The sequence below is a fragment of the Podarcis pityusensis genome, assembly GCF_964106645.2.
Source record: "Podarcis pityusensis genome assembly, chromosome: 9".
Classification (NCBI taxonomy): Eukaryota; Metazoa; Chordata; class Lepidosauria; order Squamata; family Lacertidae; genus Podarcis; species Podarcis pityusensis.
The window spans coordinates 77,692,153-77,712,469 of NC_138034.1; the positions used below are offsets into that span (position 1 = coordinate 77,692,153).

A 20,317-nucleotide genomic window follows, 5' to 3' on the forward strand; every position below is an offset into this window, starting at 1 on the left:
GAGACTCTGGAGAGTCCCATGGACTGCAAGAAGATCCAACCTCCCCATTCTGAAGGAAATCAGCCCTGAGTGCTCACTGGAAGGACAGATCCTGAAGCTGAGGCTCCAAGACTTTGGCCACCTCATGAGAAGAGAAGACTCCCTGGAAAAGACCTTGATGTTGGGAAAGATGGAGGGCGCAAGGAGAAGGGGACGACAGAGGACGGGATGGTGGGACAGTGTTCTCGAAGCGACCAGCATGAGTTTGACCAAACTGCGGGAGGCAGTGGAAGATATGCCAAGCCGTAGAGAATCTATGGGGCATTGCCAAGAGAAAGATGAGAGACATGAGACCGAGCAATGCAGAAGAGCTGAAGGCTGCTATTGAAGCATCCTGGTCTTCCATAACACCTCAGCGGTGCCACAGGCTGATAGCATCCATGCCACGCCGCATTGAGGCAGTAGTTGATGCAAAAGGGGCCCAAACCAAGTACTGAGTACATGTGCATGCTTCTACTTCTCAGAAGTCCAATACTGCTCTATTTGCAGTCCTTATTTTGCCGATTTCATTTAATATTCTAATTTTCTGAGATTGTTAATTTGGGGTTTTCATCAGCTGTACGCCATGATCATCACAATTATAACAAAGAAAGGCTTGACATATCTCGCTTTGCATGTCATGAATCTGAAATAAATGAACTTTTCCACGATATTCTAATTTTCCGAATTTCACCTATACATTTGGAAAGAAAATTATATGAAAACTCCTCGGCCAACCAGGGACTCTTCAGCCGCGGTTGGGCTGGAATCTCAGGGGTGGCCGACTCTCAAGAGACTGCGATCTACTTTCAGAATTTGGGGGGGGGGGGCTCAGCTCAAAGTTGTTGAGCTTTTTTGGGAAGGAAAGCCCCGTTTTTAGGGGTTCAGCTCAATGTTGTTGTCTTTTAATGTATTTTTTATTAACAGCTCAATGTTGTTGAGCCAGAGATTGAGTTGACCGTGATCTACCAAAACCTCACGGGGATCTACCAGTAGATCGCGGTCAACCTGTTGGATATCCCTGGGCTAGATCATGGGTAGGCAAACTAAGGCCCAGGGGCTGGATCCGGCCCAATCGCCTTCTAAATCCGACCCATGGCGGGCTGGGAATCAGCGTGTTTTTACATGAGTAGAATTTAAAATGCATCTCTGGGTTATTTGTGGGGCATAGGAATTCATTCATATTTTTTTTCAAAATATAGTCCGGCCCCCCACAAGGTCTGAGGGACAGTGGACCGGCCCCCTGCTGAAAAAGTTTGCTGACCCCTGGTCTAGATGGCCCCTAGGGGGTCCCTTCCGATAAAATACAATATGATAATCTTTTATTGTCATTGTCCCATACAGAACAACGAAATTGAAAAATCATTCTATGCATCACTTAAGTACCTGTTTGAGCCAGCCAACCCTTTCTGCCCCCCAGGGTCCCACCCCCGCAGATCTCCGGACCCCCAAAGGACAAAAAAACCCTCTCTTCCCCCCCAAATGCCAAAGAACCCAGAGCCCCCAAAATCCCCTTTTAAAAAGCCAACTCTTGTAACGTTGAAAGATTCCGGGGGAAAGGAGAAACACCGCTTTCTCCGCACGGATCCTTTTCCAAGACTTGCCGCCTCCCGCACGGCCGTGGGGACCCCCAGGTTTCTGCCCCAAGGGGGCAGGCAGTGGGGCAGGGACTCACAAGAGGATGGTGCTCTCAAAGCAGATGTCGGTCAGGGTCCGATCCACCAGCACCATCTCCGTGTCGTAGATTTCCGGGCCGATCTGAAGCAGGCAGAAGACGGTGCAGCGATGCAGCTCTGCCAAGGAAAGAGGGGCATTTAGGTGGCACCAGCGCCTCTCAGACCCCCAAGCCCCAGCCAGCCCCACAAGGCCCAGGGAGGGAGAGGGGAAGAAGAAGAGTTGGCTTGGCAAGGAGGTGCCCAGCGGCTTCGGAAGTGGGTGCCCGGCTCAGATCGTGGGGTGTCCGAACACCGCCAGAGGCGCCATGCGCAGGAAGCAAAGGCGTGCGCCGTTGGAGGGGCCACCACCAAGAAGGACTCACCGCCCTTGTTCTTGAAATATTCCGTGTCCTTCCACATCAGTGGGATCCGGAGGTCTGGAAAGAGGAGGAGATACAACATCATGTCTTATGCAATAAAGTCTTCTGTGAAAAGCTTCCAACGATGTTGTATAAATATCTGGTACTTTTAATTGTTATTTTCTTTTTCTTTTCTTGTTACTTTTAAACTTTTTGTACTCCCCCCCCCCCAATTTTTTTTATTGATTTTCCAATTTTTTTTTAAATAAACACAAATCTCAACCGTATTTAAACCAAACTTAGTCACATTGTTAAGTGACTTCCTTGTATCCCCCTGGTTGAATTTCAGTGGATATCATTTTAACGATTTTCCAAATCCAATATTCTTATAAAATTAACTTCATCACTTAACATCTTTCTTTCTTTCCAGTTCAGCATTTAACTTATTAATTCATCACATTACATATTTAAGTCCTAAGCCTATCTGGTATTTGCAAGCTTTTCCAATTAATTTAACTGAACATATTTCACTAAATAGTTAAACTTTTTGTACTTTTTGATGTGGAGAATTCTTCCCCCCCTCCTCTTTTCTTTTTCCTTTTCCTTTTTTTCCTTTTCTGTGCTTAACTTTGTCGTACTTACCTTTATTGTAAGGCTGTATTTTAAACCAATAAAGATGTATTTATAAAAATTTTAAAAAGGAAAGAGGAGGAGATAAAGATTTGCATCCCCAGATGTGTCCAGGAGGGCAGAGGAGAGAGGCCTGCAGGTAACACAGTGGGGGCCCAGACATCTACGCCAGGGGGTCCCCAAGTGGGGGCCACGAAGGGGCAGGGAGGTGCCAGGGGGCCCTGCAGGCACAAATGATTTGGAAAACTGGTCCAGCGATGATGCACATGTGGTGGAATTGCAGGAAAATAAGGGAATTTTGGGACTCAATGTATATAATAAGCTCAAAAAGATGTTTAAAATCTCTTTTTTGGGGGGGGGAAACCCCGAAGCCTTTCTACTGGGTATAACAGGTATGGATATTCCCAAAAATATGAGGAATATGGCAGCAAGAATCTTAGTAGTCAAAAATTGGAAAGGAGACTCTATCCCAACCAAAATGGATTGGCAGACAAAATTATTAGAATTTACAGAATTAGCAAAGATGACAATAAGAATTAGAGATAATATAGACCAAACGTTTATTAGAAAGTGGGATATTTACAGAAAATATCTGAAAGAGCATAGGACCCCGGTAGAGACAAAGAAAATCTTATAAAAATAAGAATATGGGATAAGATGGGAGTGATAACCAAAAGTGTGCTACATAACAGAAACCCGGAACCTTCGATGGTGTGACTGGAAGTCATAATGGAAGCAGCGTTGTAAGAAATCCATTTACTTTTTGCAATTTGTATTATCCTTTGGTTTTTCGTTCGTTGACAGTTTTTTCTTTTTTTAAACTAATAAAGCAATTTTTAAAAAAAGGAAAACTGGTCTGACAGAATCAAGAGCTTCCATTTTGTGGAATTAATTAAACTCAATAGCTGAAATTGGATTTTGGAGGCATGTGCAATTAATTGTCACCGTTTTGAATTTTGTTGCCTTATGGCCACCCTTGGCGGGTCGTGCAAGCTGCTATGTTCTGAATAATGTTCTTATTCCGCTGGGAACAAAAGGGGTGGGACCCCCAAAATGTCTGGGAGCTGATCTAAAGCATGGATGTGCCTTTGGTCTCCTCCAGAACATGCCTCAAGCATTCTTTACAAATCAGTAACAATTCTTGAAAGCCAATTATAGGGGCAATATAGAATCACAGAAGGGATCCCCCAGGTCATCTAGTCCAACCCCCGTCAATGCGGGAATTTTTGCAGAGGGAAGGCCATTTTTTCTCCCCGAAACAGCTCCCCTTTGGGACCGGGCTGCTCTGCCTGCCTCTCCCCCTGGGCTCTGGGCCGGGAAGGGGTCCGGCTGGGCTGCACCTGCGGCCAGGTGGGTCACGGCATCCTTACCTGAGATGCAGACTCTGCCTCGGCAGGGCAGGCGGTCGTCCACGGGACCAGCGTCTGAGGGGCTGAGGGGGGCAGAAAGGGATGTCAGAGACACAGGGAGGACCCCCCCCACCGCCTGCCCCCCAAAAGCCCCACTCCAGCATCACGGGAATGTTATACTCTTGATTGACAGTCCCAAGGATGCGGGGAAGCAGAACAACTGCATCAGTGGCATTCTTCATTTAAAAATTTATTTTAGAAGATTCATATGCTACTATTTATTTTTAGAAAGTATGCAGCATGCAAATAATAATAATAATAATAATTTATAATAATTTATACCCCGCCCATCTGGCTTGGTTTCTCCAGCCACTCTGGACAGCTCCATACAAAATATTAAAAATACAATAAAGACAATAAAACATTTTTGAATATGTTTGATATTGTCAATTGCTTTTACTGCAATACTGTATTTCAGTTTGCATATCAAAACCAGCACAATCACTTTTGTGATTTGTCCTCACAAAGCACTTCATCACAGTTTCTTCCTATCTATTCAAAGGGCCTTTGTTGCACGACACCAAATGTAAGAATTCATTGATCAATGTATCTCTGTACTGGCTCACAGGGAAAACTTCAGAAATTCATCTAGACATGTGAGCTCAGCTGCCCAGCAGCCCCTCTGCCTGAGTGATAATCCCTGGCCTCCTGATACCTGAGGGCCAGACAGGTAGCCATTCCAGAAAGAACAAACCCAGATGAAGACCAAAGGGTGGGATTAACGCGGCTGGGAAACAGGGAAATGTAAAGATCTCTTTTCTTACACTTGATGGGTGTTTGGTGGAGGGCAAGGGGAACCATGCTCAGATTTCTGCCACCAGACCTCCCCTTTCATGATGTAACCATGATGTATTAGTGATGTAGTTTGGGGGGGTGTAACATGGGGATTAAAAAGGTAAAGGGACCCCTGACCGTTAGGTCCAGTCGTGGACGACTCTGGGGTTGCGGCGCTCATCTCGCTTTATTGGCCGAGGGAGCCGGCGTACAGCTTCCGGGTCATGTGGCCAGCATGACTAAGCCGCTTCTGGCGAACCAGAGCAGCGCACGGAAACGCCTTTTACCTTCCCGCCATAGGGGTACCTATTTATCTACTTGCACTTTTATGTGCTTTCGAACTGCTAGGTTGGCAGGAGCAGGGACCAAGCAGCGGGAGCTCACCCCGTCATTTTGGGGATTCGAACCACCGACCTTCTGATCGGCAAGTCCTAGGCTCTGTGGTTTACCCCACAGCGCCACCCGCGTCCCTAACATAGGGATTAGCAGCTAATAAAAGTTTGGGTTCTCTTTTGTTTGGGGCTTCCATCTTGTTCCACCTGGTGGCAGGTGGGAGTCCTGTCGCGACAGTCTTCCATCAAGACCAAGCCTCCTGGCTGCTGTTTTGCTCTGGTCTTCCTGGCTGGGGTCCTTGTTTTTTGTCCAAGGGAGCCCTCAGATTTCTCCGCTAACACCCTCCGGAGCCAAACCTCAGCCCCAGAGCGTTCCTGAGCGTGTGCAGAGTGCCGGCCCAGCCCTGAGGCTCTTCCTCCTCCCGGCTCTTCCTCCTCTTGGCCCAGGGCCGCACTGGCCCTCCTGCAGACATGCGCCGCGCACCCGCCACCTCACTCACCGCCTGGCCATCCGCTGCATGACTTGTGCCTCCTTCATGCGCTGAAGCTCAGCCATGTACGCCAGGATGCGGCTGTTGCAGACCAGCAGGCTCTTGGTGACCTCCAGGGCCTGCTGGCGCTGGGTGCAAGCCGCCAGGAGCTTGCAGGCGCCTTCGCGCATGCGGATCTCATGGTCGATCTTCTTCTGGATATCGGTGCCCTGCGAGGGGGGGGAGAAATGAAAGGGGGGAGCATGTGAATGAAGCTGGGGGGGCCCATCCAAGAACCCCAGTCCACTCATTTATTATTATTATTATTATTAATAATAATAATGATAAATTTTATTTATACCCTGCCCTGCCCAGCCAAGACCAGGCTCGGGGCAGCTAACACCAAATATAAAACAATTGATTGAAATACAGCTTAAAAAACAAGATTAAAATACAACATAAAAACATTAAAATGCAGCCACATTTCAGTGGAAACTCAAATCAAAAACCTTTTTGGGGATGAAAACGTCAAGGCTAACTATATAGACTGGTCCTACGTGGGCCAGAAAATTTATTATCGCAGGAGCTCAAAGCTGCCTGATCCCACCCCCCCCCCCCGTTATGGTGCCTGGTGGGGCAATGGCAAGTGTTGGGGGGCTCAGGGCAAAAGGGGGGTGCCAGAAAGACCTTCTGGGAAAGGACACCAAATGGCTTGGGACACGACTGGGAAGTGGAGGTAGAGGGTGCCCCATAAACGAAGAAAGAACCACCCCCCCGGACTCAGCTTTCGTGACAGCTGTGTGTCTTTGGGGGGGTGAGAGGAGAGAAGCAGCCCCTGTTCTCAACGGCCAGAGTGCTCTGAGCATGCGCAGAGCGCTCCCCACCTCTCACTGGCTCGAAATGTCGGGCCCTTTCTGTGGGGCAAGGGAAAGCTGACCTGCCCCAGTCTACAGCCTCTGGGGAGCCAAAGCGGGGTTTTTTTGGGGGGGTCTCCAAACGGCACCCCAAATGATGTCTGGGGGGTGTTCAGAATCAATTGCCTTCCTGACTGTCAATTTCCCAAAACGCCTTCATGCTGCTGTTAAATATTATTATTGTTGTTGTTGTTATTATTATTAATTAAATATTATTATTATTGTATATTAAAATAAATCACAATAAAGGGAAACATTTTCCTGTGTTTGGTGCCCCCACCCAAAAAAATACCAGGCTCCACGGTCTCCCACCCGCCACCCAGGAAGACCCCCGATCTCTGAGTGAGAATTGATGACCCCCAGAACCCACCGTCAGGGCGAGAGCTCAGCCTCTGAACATGCGAAGCCCCACCTCTGTAAAAGGTTCCTGAGCTTGTGCAGAGTGCCTCCCCCATAACACGCACAGAGTCACAGTAGACCTATCGAATTCCAGGGACCCCCAGGGTCATCGGGTCCAACGCAGCAACCCCAACTAAAGCACCTGTGTCAGGTGGCCCTCCAAGCTCTGCTGAAAAACCGGAGTTCAACAGGTAAAGCTCCGGGGGCAGAGTCTCTTGCCCCCCACCCCTTGCGCAATGGACATTATGTACCAAAGACGGGGTGGAGAGATCTGAAAGGAGGGATACAATCGGGGGGGGGGCGGAATTCTTTCCTTCTCCCCTGCGTTGCCGGGGGGCTGGACTAGATGTCCTTTGGGGGGCCCCTTCCAACTCTCCAATTCTCTGCAGCCTTTTGCCCAGGCCAGAGGCAATCCCATTAGCATCCATTTTTGCCTCGGAGGCTTTGGGTATGGGGGGGGGCCCTCGCGACTGACCCCTCCCACAATGCCCCTGCCGGATGCAGAGACCCCCCCCTTGTCTCTACAGCTATGGACCCCCCCCAAAAAAACCAGCCTCAACCGCCTCCCTCCCCCAGCCTGAAGGGCCGTGAAGCAGCAAAAAAATCCAGCCAGCTTCTGGGGGGGGGGAGAGGCCCCCCCTGGCAAGAAATGCCCTCCATCATGCCAGCCGCAGAGATGGGCACGAGGGTCCCGCCTCCTCCAGGCCTCTCAGAGGGGAAACCCCAGCCTCTTCCTGGGGGGCTCCCCTCCTCACCCCCCAAGCGTCCCCCCCCAGCCACTCACCTTGGCCAGCCTGCTGCTCTCCATGCCGGTGCCCCCTAACTTAGCCGCCGGCCCCCCATGCGGCAAAGGCGGTCCTGGCAGTGGGGCGGGTGACAGCTGGAGGGGGAGGGACGGGGGGGGGCAGAGTCGGCGCAGCAGCTGAGGAAACTCTGACATCACCAGCTGCCTATTTATAGCCGGGTTGGGGGGGGGACAGCTGGGCTGGGGAGACCGCGGCCTCCTCTGCCCCCCCTCAAGAAAATGGGGAAGGGGAAATCAGGGGTCTGGTGGGGAAGGGGAGGGTGGGGAGCTGCTCCTCAGCCCCCCCCAAAAACCTACATTACTTGGGAGCCCCTTCCCCTCTATGGGGCGGCTGAGAAAAGGGAAGGGGTCCCATGCAAGAGGTTGCATTTCGGGGGGCAGATGGGGGCCATTTGCTCTCAATCCTTTGTGGGGCTGGAGGCACCCCAGAACTCAGGGATGGAGCAGGGGGGGCTCTCCTAGGCAAACTGATGGGGGCGAAGATGGGGGGCAGGTTTTGGGAGGTGGGCAAAGGGTGGGGGGCAAAGGGTGGGGCTGGCATGAGGCTCAAAACTCTGCCCCCCCCTCCCATGGACCTCCAGCCTGGGCTAATCAGCTTGCGGCAGATTATGGCAGAGATGCTGAGGATTTAGAAGGCTGGGAGGAAAATCTGGAGTGGGGGGGTGTCTGGCCAATGTGCCCCCCCCCCCCAGGCAGTGGAGTCTGGCCAGCCGGGATTCTCTGCACAACCTCATTTCGGTGCCGAACACAAAATCAGAGTGGGAAGGGGTCCCACGAGTCATCTAGACCAACCCCCCCACTGCAATGCAGGAATCACAGCTGATCTCGACAGAGTCCCTCTGAGCATGAGCAGAGTGCCGCTGCTTCAGCGCTCAACAACCGAAACCAGTCCAGACCGACCCACTCAGAGGGGTGGAGAGAAGGGGGTCAGGGAAGGGGCTCCCTGCGCCTCACATCCCCCCCCCTTTTGTTGGAGCCACACGAAGCACCTTGGCCAAAACCATGACAATTATTATTTATTGCTATTTATGAGCATATTGTTCTAGGACCAATCAGACTGCTGCATTTTGGATCCTATTCAACTCAGAACCTAACAATATCTATCCCACCTTTTCCGCGTACAGAGTTCTCCGACTCCTCCTTTGACCCCCCCACAACAACCCTGCGAGGGAGCGGAGGCTGAGATGCGGTGACATGGCTGCGGGGAGATTCAAGCCCCGTCCTAGCCCAGTAGTCCAGCGCTCTAACCACTACGCCATGTTGCCTCGCCTTGGGCTGGCCAGGGACAAGACCAGCCTGCACAAGGCAAAAGCCTTCCAGGTCCTTCCCCCTCAAAGGTCTGCAACTCTGAGCTACCTGGCTTGTTCCGGGGGGGGGGGGGCAGCAGCGGAATGGGAGGGCCGTCTGGGTCAAGGGCTTTCTGGCAGCCAAGGCAGGGGAGCGGATCCTGCCTATCAAGTTGTTCATTAAGTAAGACATCCGAAGAGCCTGCTGTTTCAGGTCAATGGGACCCATGCAGCTCAGGGTGGCCAAACATCATCATCATCATTATTATTATTATTATTATTATTATTATTATTAATACCCCGCCCATCTGGCTGAGTTTCCCCAGCCACTCTGGGCAGCTTCCAATCGAGTGTTAAAAACAATACAGCATTAAATATTAAAAACTGACTTTTAAATGTAGGATAGTTGTTTATTTCCTTGACATCTGGTGCCACTACCGAGAAGGCCCTCTGCCTGGTTCCCTGTAACCTCACAGATGCCCCAATGGGAAACCTGCAAGCAGAATTCGAACACAGGAGCCCTCTCTCCTCCTGGGGATTTCAGCCACTGGTCTCCTGCAGAGGGGAGTTCCACAGGTTAATATGAAAAACAGCTTCCTTCCTTTTCTCTGTCCTCCGTTGGGCAAAGAAGCAGAGCTTGCCTGCCCTCAGCTCCCAAAGGAGAGGGCCCAGTTGGAAAATGACTCAGGAAAGGGCAACCCAAAGGATCCGAGGAATCTGGGATCGACTGCCCTATGAGGAACAGTTGCAGCCGTGGGACCTGGAGAAAAGGCAAGGAAAAGGCGACATGATGGCCTGGGAGTCATTTTGGACTCCCAGCTATCCATGGAGGCGCAGGTCAATTCTGTGTCCAGGGCAGCTGTTTATCAGCTCCATCTGGTACGCAGGATGAGACCCTCCCTGCCTGCAGACTGTCTCTCCAGAGTGGTACATGCTCCGGTTATCTCTCGCTTGGACTACTGCAATGCGCTGTATGTGGGGCTACCTTTGAAGGGGACCCGGAAACTGCAATTAATCCAGAATGCGGCAGCCAGACTGGTGACTGGGAGCGGCCGCAGAGACCACTTAACACCAGTCCTGAAAGACCTACATTGGCTCCCAGTACGTTTCCGAGCACAATTCAAAGTGTTGGTGCTGACCTTTAAAGCCCTAAACGGCCTCGGCCCAGGATACCTGAAGGAGCATCTCCACCCCCATCGTTCAGCCCGGACACTGAGGTCCAGCACCGAGGGCCTTCTGGCAGTTCCCTCCCTGCAAGAAGCGAGGTTACATGGAACCAGGCAGAGGGCCTTCTTGGTGGTGTCACCCGCCCTGTGGAACACCCTCCCATCAGATGTCAAAGAGAAAAATAACTACCAAACTTTTAGAAGACATCTGAAGGCAGCCCTGTTTAGGGAAGCTTTTAATATTTAATGCTGTATTGTTTTTAACACTCGATTGGAAGCCGCCCAGAGTGGCTGGGGAAACTCAGCCAGATGGGTGGGGTATACATAATAAATTATTATTATATTATAAAATTATGTCTTGCCTGGGAAAAGTGGGGAGAGAGAGGATTCTCTGTCTCTCTCTCTCATAGAACTCTGGAAAATCCATGAAGCTGACAGAAGATCCAGGACAAATAAAAGACAGTCCTCCTTCATGCAGCGCAAAGTTAGATTGTGGAACTCCCTGCCACTAGGAGCATAGCTTCAAGAGAGGACAAATTCATGGAAGGCTGTCAGTGGCTCCTCGCCAGGATGCCTCGGCCTCCGCAGTCAGAATCTGCAACTCTCCTGAATCCCAGCGGCTGGAAAAATCAGGGGAAGGATGGGGGGCCCGTTTTTGAGCTCCAATCCTGCTTTGGGGCCTGATCCAGCCCAGGGGCTCTTCTGAGTCTCCCTTTCCTGCTGGGCCCAGGCAGGAAGTCCCACCTTTCTGCCAAAGGAACATTCGGCTGCACCAAACCGGATGAGCAAATGGAGACAAACCCCAAAGGGCACCAGACTCCCCCCCCCAAAAAAACACCCCTGCCTGTGGAGCGAGGCCGGACTCTGGCCCAAGCCCAACACCAGCCTGGCCAGGCGGACTCCCAGCAGAAGCCCCAGAAAGCATGGAAACGCCACAAGGCACACCTGTCTGGAAGCCAAGCCAAGGGAGACTGGGGATCCCCCCCACCGGCACTGGGAAGCTCCTGCCCCCCAGGACTGACGCAACCACACAGGAAAGGGGCCCAGGAAGCAGCAGGTGGTCCCAGAGGGGCAACCTCAAAACTTGGCAGCGTCTCACTCACTGCAACCATCGGGAGAGCAATGCCAGGGCAATATTGTTGCATCAAGGTGGAGACACACAGCAAGCGAGTCGAGGGCACCCGCTGCACTCCAAATCGGGTCCTGCACAGCCTCCTGCGCCCCCCACCCTTTTTCAAATGAAGGGGCCTGCCCCCTTCCCTATTCAGCTCCGAGACAAAGAGAAAACGGGTGCCAATATTGGGGTGACAGAGGAGCGCCAGGCAAACATCCAGGAAACCCCAAGGCAATCTGTTTGCTTCTACCCAGCTCAGCAAGGCGGGCGCCAGCTTCTGAGATCCACAGCACTCCTCGCTGGGCACTGCTAAATGTGCAACGCAAGTTTGGGGAAACTCCAAACCTTGCACTCTGGGGGTATCTTTTCTCAGCTGCCTTTGGGGACCAAAAGGACACTGCACCCCCTACTCACACAGGTCTCCGCATCCCTTCAGAAGGAGCCCCCCTCCCTGAAGCAAAGCCCCTCCCTGGCGGGTGGCAAGGTCCTGCCCAGCTGCCCCCTTACCTCCAGGCTGAGGGCAATCTGTCGGATGTAGAGCATGTTGAGGTCCTCCAGGATGCGGAGTTTGTCCTGCATCTTGGCGCAGCACCCTCTCCCTCACCGACGCCTCCTCTGCGGGGTGCGGGAAGTCTGGGGGCACCCCTACTGCCCCAGGGCGGCAGGGCCAGGGGCCCCTGGCAGGGCCCCCATCTGGGCACGGCTGGGGCCGCTTCGGAGGCCAGGAAACACCGTGCCGTCTGCACCCGGAGAGCTGGTGCGGAGGTCTCCAGCCTGCCTGTGGGGTGGGGCGGGGTGGGGCAGCGAGGCCCCCAGCTCCTGGCCTCTTGCTGCTGCTGGCGCTGCCCAGGCCTCCGTCAGCAGATTCTGCGCCCCCGGCCGAGCTGCGGAGAGAACAGGGCCGTCCTTTCATGCCAGCCGGGCGGCTCCAGACTCCCACCCGCAGAACAAGCAGCCTCTGTGCCTGAAAGGGCAACAGCCCTGGCTGTGCCCCCCGTTTCACAAAGGAGGGGAGCCTGCCAGCCAGCCAGATGGCACCCCCCGCAAGGAGGCGAGCCTGCAGGCAAGGGGTCCTGTGCCCCATCTCTGCAGCAGCAGCACCACCACCTGCCTGGGGGTCACCCCTGGGTGCCACCCGTGCCCTGGCCTGCCTGCTGCTGCCCCCTGCTGCCCGCCTTCTTTCCCAAGCCTCGGGTGCCCCTAGGCCCGGCTCTCACCTCCTGCCCCTCAGCGGGGCTCCTTCTCCCTCTCAGGCCCCCCATGCGCCTCGGGGAACCCTATGCTCCAGCTGCAAGCCTCTTCCCCCCATAGACAGGAAACCGCCTGGCCCCACGCCCGCCCCTCCAGCCCAGCATTCCTGGTTGGGCTCCTCTTACAAGAGCCGCCCCTGCAAGCTCCTCCGCCTGCTCCCTTGCGCCAGGGGCCGCCTCTTCCAGGCCCCGGCCCTCCCACCGGCCACCGGAGAGGGAGGGAGCCCGGCTGCCAGCCCCTCACTCAGGCCTGGCGGGAAGGAGGGGAACGCGGGGCCAGCACATTTCAAACTCACACAAAAGACAGGCACACTCCTGCGCCCACGTGGCAGGGAGCTGGCCAGCGTCCCCTGCGCTCAAGGCGGCCCAGGGCCACATGCCCAGCCAGACACACCCAGACAAGCTTGGCACCAAGGCAGGCATGGCAGCCAGCCTCGCCAGGCAGCCCAGAAACTGCTCTAGAGGCTGCTCAGCCTGGACCCTCGACCAAAGCAGTCCAAGACTGGCACAGATGCCCCCGCCCCAAGCAAAATGCCGCAGCAAAGTCTCCTCCTTGCAGGATGGGCTCAGAGACCGTGGGGTCTGCTCGGTGCCAAGCAGAAGAACGCCCCACTCTCTCCAAAGTCCCCAGGGCTCTTGTGCCAACCCGTTACGCACACAGGGTTGCCCGCCTTGTGGGAAACTTCCAGGGGTCAGAGCTGGAAGGGACCCTGAGGGTCATCCGGTCCAACCCCCTGCCATGCAGGAACCTTTTGCCCAGTGTGGGGCTTGAACCCCCAACTCTGAGATCCAGAGTCTCATGCTCTACCAACTGAGCCATCTGGGCATCCCATGGCAGAGCCAAGCCTGCTACCTGGCCGATGGAGCTCCACCTCTCTGCTGACCTGGTGTAAAAAGGAGAGGGGGACTCACACCTGCCTCGGCAGTGCCAGAATCCCAGAAGTGGAGAGTTAGGAAGGGACCCCCAGAGTCATCTAGTCCACCCCTGCAATTCTATGAGTCTCAGAAATATCTGCCAAAGGGAAGATGGAGCAAGCTTGCTTTCTGATGCTTCTCCAGAGCACAGGACCCAGCAGATTCAAACTACAAGGAAGCAGATTCCAACTCAAGATCAGGGGTAAGAGCTGTTTGGCAGAGGAACAGATTCCCTTGGAAGGGGTGATGGCCTGGGACTCAGGCTCAGACTCGGAACAAGAGGAGACTCATTCTGCACCGGATCCTGGGGCCTGATCCTGAAGAGCCCCAGTCTGCACAGGTTCCCCTGCAACAAGCACCAGCTGGGCCGAGTCAGGGGCCTGAGCCTGCCCTGGCTCCAGATGCAGGGATGACCTTGTTGCCTTCAGCTGGGCCATCACTTACAGCTGCTCCACTACCGGTTGGGTCAGGAGAGGCTGAGGCGGCATCTGGGTTTAGTAACCCACCGACGTCTCCCGAGCTGCAGAGACTGAGGTCTGAGGGAAGGAGAGACCTGAGTACCTGCAGGAGGAGTGCTCACCTTCAGACGAGACAGGGAGGTGAGTCGCCGGGGGATCAGGACCGGCCACTACCCCGACAGAGATAAAAGGCTGTCGGACCCCGCCCCAAATTGCGGGAGCAACATGGCTGCATGCCAGATCCTGCCTGAGATCCTGCCTGAGATCCTGCCTGAGATCCTGCACCTGTCCTTGCCTGGTGTCCTGCCTTGGCCCTGTCGGACTGGGACTGACTCCTAGCAGAACCTTTTCGGTTCTGGACGGGACCTGGACCGTGCTGTTTGGGTCACCCCTGGGGCCAGCAGAGAAGATGGGTAGATTTTTCTTCACTGGAGGTTTTGGAGGAGAGGTTGGGTGGCCCCCTGTCAGCGGTTCTTCAGCTGGAATTCAAGCGCTGGAGGGGGTTGGATTGGATGGTCCCAGGGGGTCCCCTTCGAAGGTGAGGCACAAGAGGGGACAAGCCAAAGCTGAACCATCACCCCAAGGTGCAAGGTTTGCTTTTGGGCGCGAGGTCATAGCTTGAAAGAGTTGTGCTTGCTTTGTTTTTAAACTGGGGAGTCTTTAAAATGGGACTTCCTCCCCTGCAGCCCGAAATGGTACAGTCTGCTCTTCTGCTGCCTCCTCCTGCTGGGGCCAATGCAGAAAAGGTCCCGCATGGCACTGCTTCAGGGTGCAACTGCCCAGAACCTGCCTTGGCTCCCGAAAGACGATACCAGATGATTCCAATTGCTCCAGAGGGCACCTTCCTTCCCACCCCCAGAATATCTGTCAATCAAAAAGAGCTGGGCAGAACCCAGGAGTCCAGCCTGCCCCCACCCCACAGCACCAGGAAGACCCACCAAAACACAGCCCTGGAACCTTTCAAGTAAGAGAACGCACAGAGCCCCTGGGCATGGGCAGAGTGCAACCTGAGGCTGCGCTCTGTGACCTAGACAAAGAAGAAGAGGATTTCTACGGGCGCCAACGCAGCTGCCCTTCCATGGGCACTCACACCCCCCACCAGGAGGGTGGCAGCACCCACCGCCGTAAGCTGCAGCACAATCGCTTTCTGTTTTCCAGCAGGGCCCTTGGGCTGCCTTGGGACTCCCAGCACCCTGAGGTGCTCCCCCCCCCCGGATTCTTTGTCCGTCTGCCAACTTTGGGCCTCTGCCAAGCCTGCTAATACTTCCCTCTTGTGCGTGGGTGGCAACGGTGCCCTTTGGCTGCAGAAGCATTGCCACTCGCTCCTGGATATCAGAAATAGAGGGAATTAAGGTGAGCTGCGCAGCGGATTTCCTTTTGTCTGCCCTGTGTGGCTTCAGGTGAACCCAAGGCCTCGTCAATCAATGACGAGAAGGGCCAGGCGTATTCCTGGCTGCCGGCCTCCAGAGTTTACCAAGCCGGTCGCAATTCTCAAGGGAACGACACAAGACAGAACGCTGCAGCACAATTGCTGGCGGGAGCAAGGAACCCCTGCGCTCAGAGGTCTGCATAGGCTGACAATTTGCTACCGGGCCCGAGTTCGAGGAGTTACCATGAGTCGATAAAGCCCTTAGCAACTTGGGACCTGCAAGATCGCCTGACCCCAAGGTGCCCACTCAGCCACTTTGATTGGCCCAGGGACAGGTGCCACATAATACACCCAACTGGGTATTTGTAAGGACTCGACCATTTAAGGTGGCAGTGCCTACCCTTTGGAACTCCCTGCCAATTGATACCCAGCAGATGCCTTCACTGCATTCTTTTTTGCACCTGCTAAAAACATCCCTTTTTAGACAAGCCTGAGAAATGCTGAGAAAGTTGACGCAAGTTTTAACTTGTTGGAAAGTATTTTAACAGTTTGTATGTTTTGAATTATCCCTGTAATTCAAATTTTGTTGATATTATTGTTTCACCTTTTCGTAAACCACTTTGAGGTTTGTTTGTTTTTAAACAGTGCAAAAATTAAAGAAATAAGTCTTAAACAGACATGCGGGGAAACGCCAGCCCTGCAGTGCTGTCATTCCGGGGAGTTGTTAGCTGAACCGGGCATAATCTAACGAGGAAATGGCTAATCACCTCGAGGAAAGCATTCCACTGGCTGGAAAGAGGAGCACAGCCAGGTTCCTTGTTCCAGGCTAAATGCAAATGCTCCCTCAGGACTTGTGTGGGGACTTCCCAGAACACCTTAAACTTCTGCTGTTGCCTCTGGGAAAGAAGGCTGCAGTGTCTGAGCAGAAAGGATCAGGGAGAGCTGCAACAAAATGTTGCAGCATCAAGCGCTACTCCACCACAAACACACCCCTGGCTCTCTCCAATGAGCATGCTCAGTCCTCATAGAATCACAGAATGGTAAAATTGACATGGACCCCCTAAGGTTGTCTAGGCCCCTGCAATGCAGGAATCACAGCAAGCTGATCACCGTTTTGGGTGAGACAGGGCCTGTGAGCTTCTCCCCTCAGATTTCCGCCACTTCCCCAAAGTGGCAGGGCCCCATCCAGCCTGCCGACACCTCTCCTGCCCTTTGGCGCACAGTATGTGACCCTCTTTTGGCTGCACAAGCAACAACACACACAGGTTGGGAACTGGAAATAGAAGGAACGGTTATTTCAGGCGGGTTAAAAATAAAAGGAAGGACCGTGTCTGAACGCAGCGCGCCTTAATTCTGGACGGTACATGTTACAGACTCCGCTAACCCAGAAATAGTGCTTCAGGTTAAGAACTTGGCTTCAGGATGAGAACAGAAATCGTGCTCTGGCGGCGCAGCGGCAGCAGGAGGCCCCATTAGCTAAAGTGGTGCTTCAGGTTAAGAACAGTTTCAGGTTAAGAACGGACCTCCGGAACAAATTAAGTACTTAACCCGAGGGACCACTGTACAACAATGAATATCCAAACAAACCCCTGTGTTGCAAAAGAGAACGTCAGCGTTTTCAGTTCTGTCCAGAATTAACGTCCACAATGTTTAGGCAACACGATGACCATACGTAATAGACAATCTTTACAGAATTCCTTCAAACAATAACAAGTTCAAAATGAAATCTTGGACTCAAAGTCTCTGAAAGATTCTGGATATTGACTGCAGCATTTGACATTTTCATTCACATATATTCATGTAAAATAAGATGAGTTTATGAAACAATTCCATATTCTCCCACCACGCTGACAAAGAATTCTACAAATCAGTTGTCAATATCTGGAATCTCTGTTCAGTGTTGGACATTATATTTGCTGAATACACAAAGCTCCACAGCTTATCTTTCATCGTGCAAAGTTTGGCACCTCGCTTCATTTAAAGACTTTCAGAGGCTTTGAGTCTGAGATTTCATTTTGAACTTGTTATTGTTTGAAAGAATTCTATAAAGATTGTCTATTACGTAGGTATAGGGTCATCGTGTCGCCTTAACATTGTCGGCGTTAATTCTGGAGGGGACTGAAAACGCTGCCCGGCGGCTGCGTGCAAAAAATAATTGCGACGGAAAACAGAGGATGCAAAGTCTTCAAGCCTCACTTTGGGAATTGGATAGAAGTCCGGGCTTCCACCCCACCAAGCATTGGCACCCAAAGGTGGTGGACCTGCCCCAAGGTGAAAGCTTTCTGGGAGAAGATTTATAATGAATTGAAAAAAATGTTGAAATATACATTTATTAAGAAACCAGAGGCCTTCTTTCTTGGAATAACAGGTTTGGATTTGCCCAAGAAAGATGTCAAATTGTTTTTGTATGCCACAACTGCAGCGAGAATTTTGTTAGCTTAGAATTGGAAATCACATGAAGTTCCAACAGTGGAAGAATGGCAGATGAAGATGGTGGATTTTTCGGAGCTAGCCGATCTGACTGGAAGAGTCCGCGACCAGAAGGAGGAGGAGTACCAGGAGGAATGGAGGAAATTTAAAGACTACTTAGTTAAATATGTTGAGTTAAATTAATTGGAAAAGCTTGCAAATACCAGATAGGCTTAGGATTTAAATATGTAATGTGATGAATTAATATGTTTAATGTTGAATTGGAAAGAAAGAAAGATGTTAAGTGATGAAGTTGGTTTTATAATAATATTGGTTTTGGAAAACCGTTAAAATGATATACAATGAAATTCAACCAGGGGGATACAAGGAAGTCACTTAACAATGTTATTAAGTTTGGTTTAAATACGGTTGAGATTTATGTTTGTTTGTGTGTTCAAAAAATGTTCTGGAAAATTAATTAATTTTTTAAAAAATTTTGGCACCCAAAGGCCCTGGGTGGGTCCAGGCCTGGGAAGCATCTTAAGGACATAAGGAGAGGCTGCTGGATCCGGCCAAAAGGGAGCCCATCTAATTCAGCCGCCTGCTCTCCAGTGACCAACCAGCAGGGGCACTGACTGGGGCACCAGGTTGTGGGAGCCCAATGGCGCTGGCAACGTAACATGACATCATGATGTCGCATTATGCCGTCTGTGGCTCAGCGTCCCTTCCAAGGCCTCGCTCAGGTCCAAGGCCTGGCAAGACCTCCATCGCAACTCCCCGTTTAGACCAGAAGCCGTGTTGGGAGGCCTGGCACGGCCTCAAACGTCGCCAGGGAGGTCGAGTCGGAGCTCTGATGCGAGTCAAAACTGGAAGTTGTGTCGGAGCCATGCAGTATGGGTGCTGAGCACCCACCACCCAAAAGAATTGTGGGTGCCCTGGCACCCAGAGCCCCTTAGAGTTGGCGCCTATGCCAACCACATGCCCCAAAGGGAAACCCACAAGCAGTATCCAAATTCAAGTGGGAGGGAGTTCCGTAGTTTAACTTTGCACCTTATTGTACGGAGTCATAATAAGGCCACCCAGCCTGCACGGACTGGCAGTGGCTCTTTGGGGTCTCAGACGGAGGCGGGTTCCTGTGTTGCATGGGGTTGGGATAGATGACCGTTGGGGTCCCTTCTCCTACTCCCCAATTCTATAGTAAGCCCTGGCAGAAGAAAGGAGGGCAGCTGCCAGCGGGGGTCGGTGGCCACCACAGACAGCCCCAGATCCAGAGGTCAGGACCTGGGCGGGGAGTCCCATGTGGGGCAAGGCTGGGCTCCGATCCAGGAAGTCTGGCCCTGGGGCGAGGAGGGCAGGTGCTGCTGAATCTCTTTCCTCAAGCGCAGAGGGAAGTCCCTGGCAGGGGAGATAATAGAGCCTTTGTTCCCCTTCGCTGGGGGGTGGGGAAGCTGGCCGTAACCCTTTCCCTGTGGCCAGGCCCCAAACCCCAGCCCCACACTTGCCACACCCCAGCAGAAGGCGGCAGCGGAGGGGCTGGAGGAAGGGGCAGCCCCCCTGGGACAAATGCTCTCAAGGGACAAGTTTCTAGCCCCTGTGACAGGCTGGGGGAACTTCCTCACACCTGACACCCTGGGCAAGGCAGAGCAGGGGGGCACAGGGGCTCCTGGAGACCCCCCCCCCAAAAGTAACCCAGTCATCTGGGGAGGGTATTTGGTGATCCAGGGAGGGACAAAAATCCTCCAGACATTGATAGTAATAGTAGTAGTAGTAATAATAATAATAATAATAATAATATATTTATTTATTAATTCCCTGCCCATCTGGTCGGGCCTCCCCAGCCACTCTGAGCGGCTCCCAACAGACTGAAAACAGAATAAAACATCAAACATTAAAAACTTCCCTAAACAGGGCTACCTTCAGATGTCTTCTAAAAGTCAGATAGTTGTTTATTTCCTTGACATCTGATGGAAAGGTGTTCCACAGGGCAGGTGCCACCACCAAGAAGGCCCTCTGCCTGGTTCCCTGTAACTTCACTTCTTGCAGGGAGGGAACCACCAGAAGGCCCTTGGGAGAGGGACCCCGGTGTCCAGGCTGAACAATGGGGATGGAGACGCTCCTTCAGGTATACTGGGCTGAGACCGTTTAGAGCTTTAAAGGTCAGCACCAACAATTTGATTTGTGCCCGGAAACGTACTGGGAGCCAATGTAGGTCTCTCAGGACCGGTGGTACAGTGGTACCTTTCGTTACAGATGCTTCAGGTTATGTGATTTCGGGTTGCGCCCTGCACTGAACCCGGAAGTACTTCTGGGTTTCGGCGCTCGCGCCTGTGTAAAAACACTAAATTGCGCTTTGCGCATGCACAGAAGCACCAAATCGTGACCCGCATGTTCACAGACACCACACTGCGGGTTGTGAACGTGCCTCCCGCACGGATCACGTTCGCAACCCGAGGTTCCACTGTATATGGTCTCTGCGGCCGCCCCCAGTCCCCAGTCTAGCTGCCGCATTCTGGATTAGTTGTAGTTTCCGGATCACCTTCAAAGGGAGCCCCACAGAGAGCCTTCAGGGACTCCAAGGCCTTGGA

At 52.7% G+C, this 20,317-nt stretch overlaps 1 protein-coding gene across 5 annotated transcripts in view; it reads right to left on the reverse strand.

Moving 5' to 3' along the window:
- RTKN (rhotekin) overlaps window positions 1-20,317 on the reverse strand; it is a gene marked incomplete at its 3' end in the record, with an annotated part of 35,136 nt that overhangs the window by 12,862 nt on the left and 1,957 nt on the right. For 2 of the 5 annotated variants that reach the window (XM_081020875.1, XM_081020878.1), the window contains exons 1-5: window positions 7,745-7,874; window positions 5,678-5,877; window positions 4,033-4,094; window positions 2,057-2,110; window positions 1,694-1,811 (exon numbers count right to left, since the gene is read on the reverse strand). In XM_081020875.1, the coding sequence (XP_080877001.1) occupies window positions 1,694-1,811; window positions 2,057-2,110; window positions 4,033-4,094; window positions 5,678-5,877; window positions 7,745-7,768 (458 nt within the window). In that variant the 5' untranslated portion in view covers window positions 7,769-7,874. Of the gene's footprint in view, window positions 1-1,693; window positions 1,812-2,056; window positions 2,111-4,032; window positions 4,095-5,677; window positions 5,878-7,744; window positions 7,875-11,838; window positions 12,216-12,548; window positions 12,719-20,317 lie in introns of those variants that run through there. The other 3 variants (XM_081020876.1, XM_081020879.1, XM_081020877.1) reach the window with 2 other exon arrangements.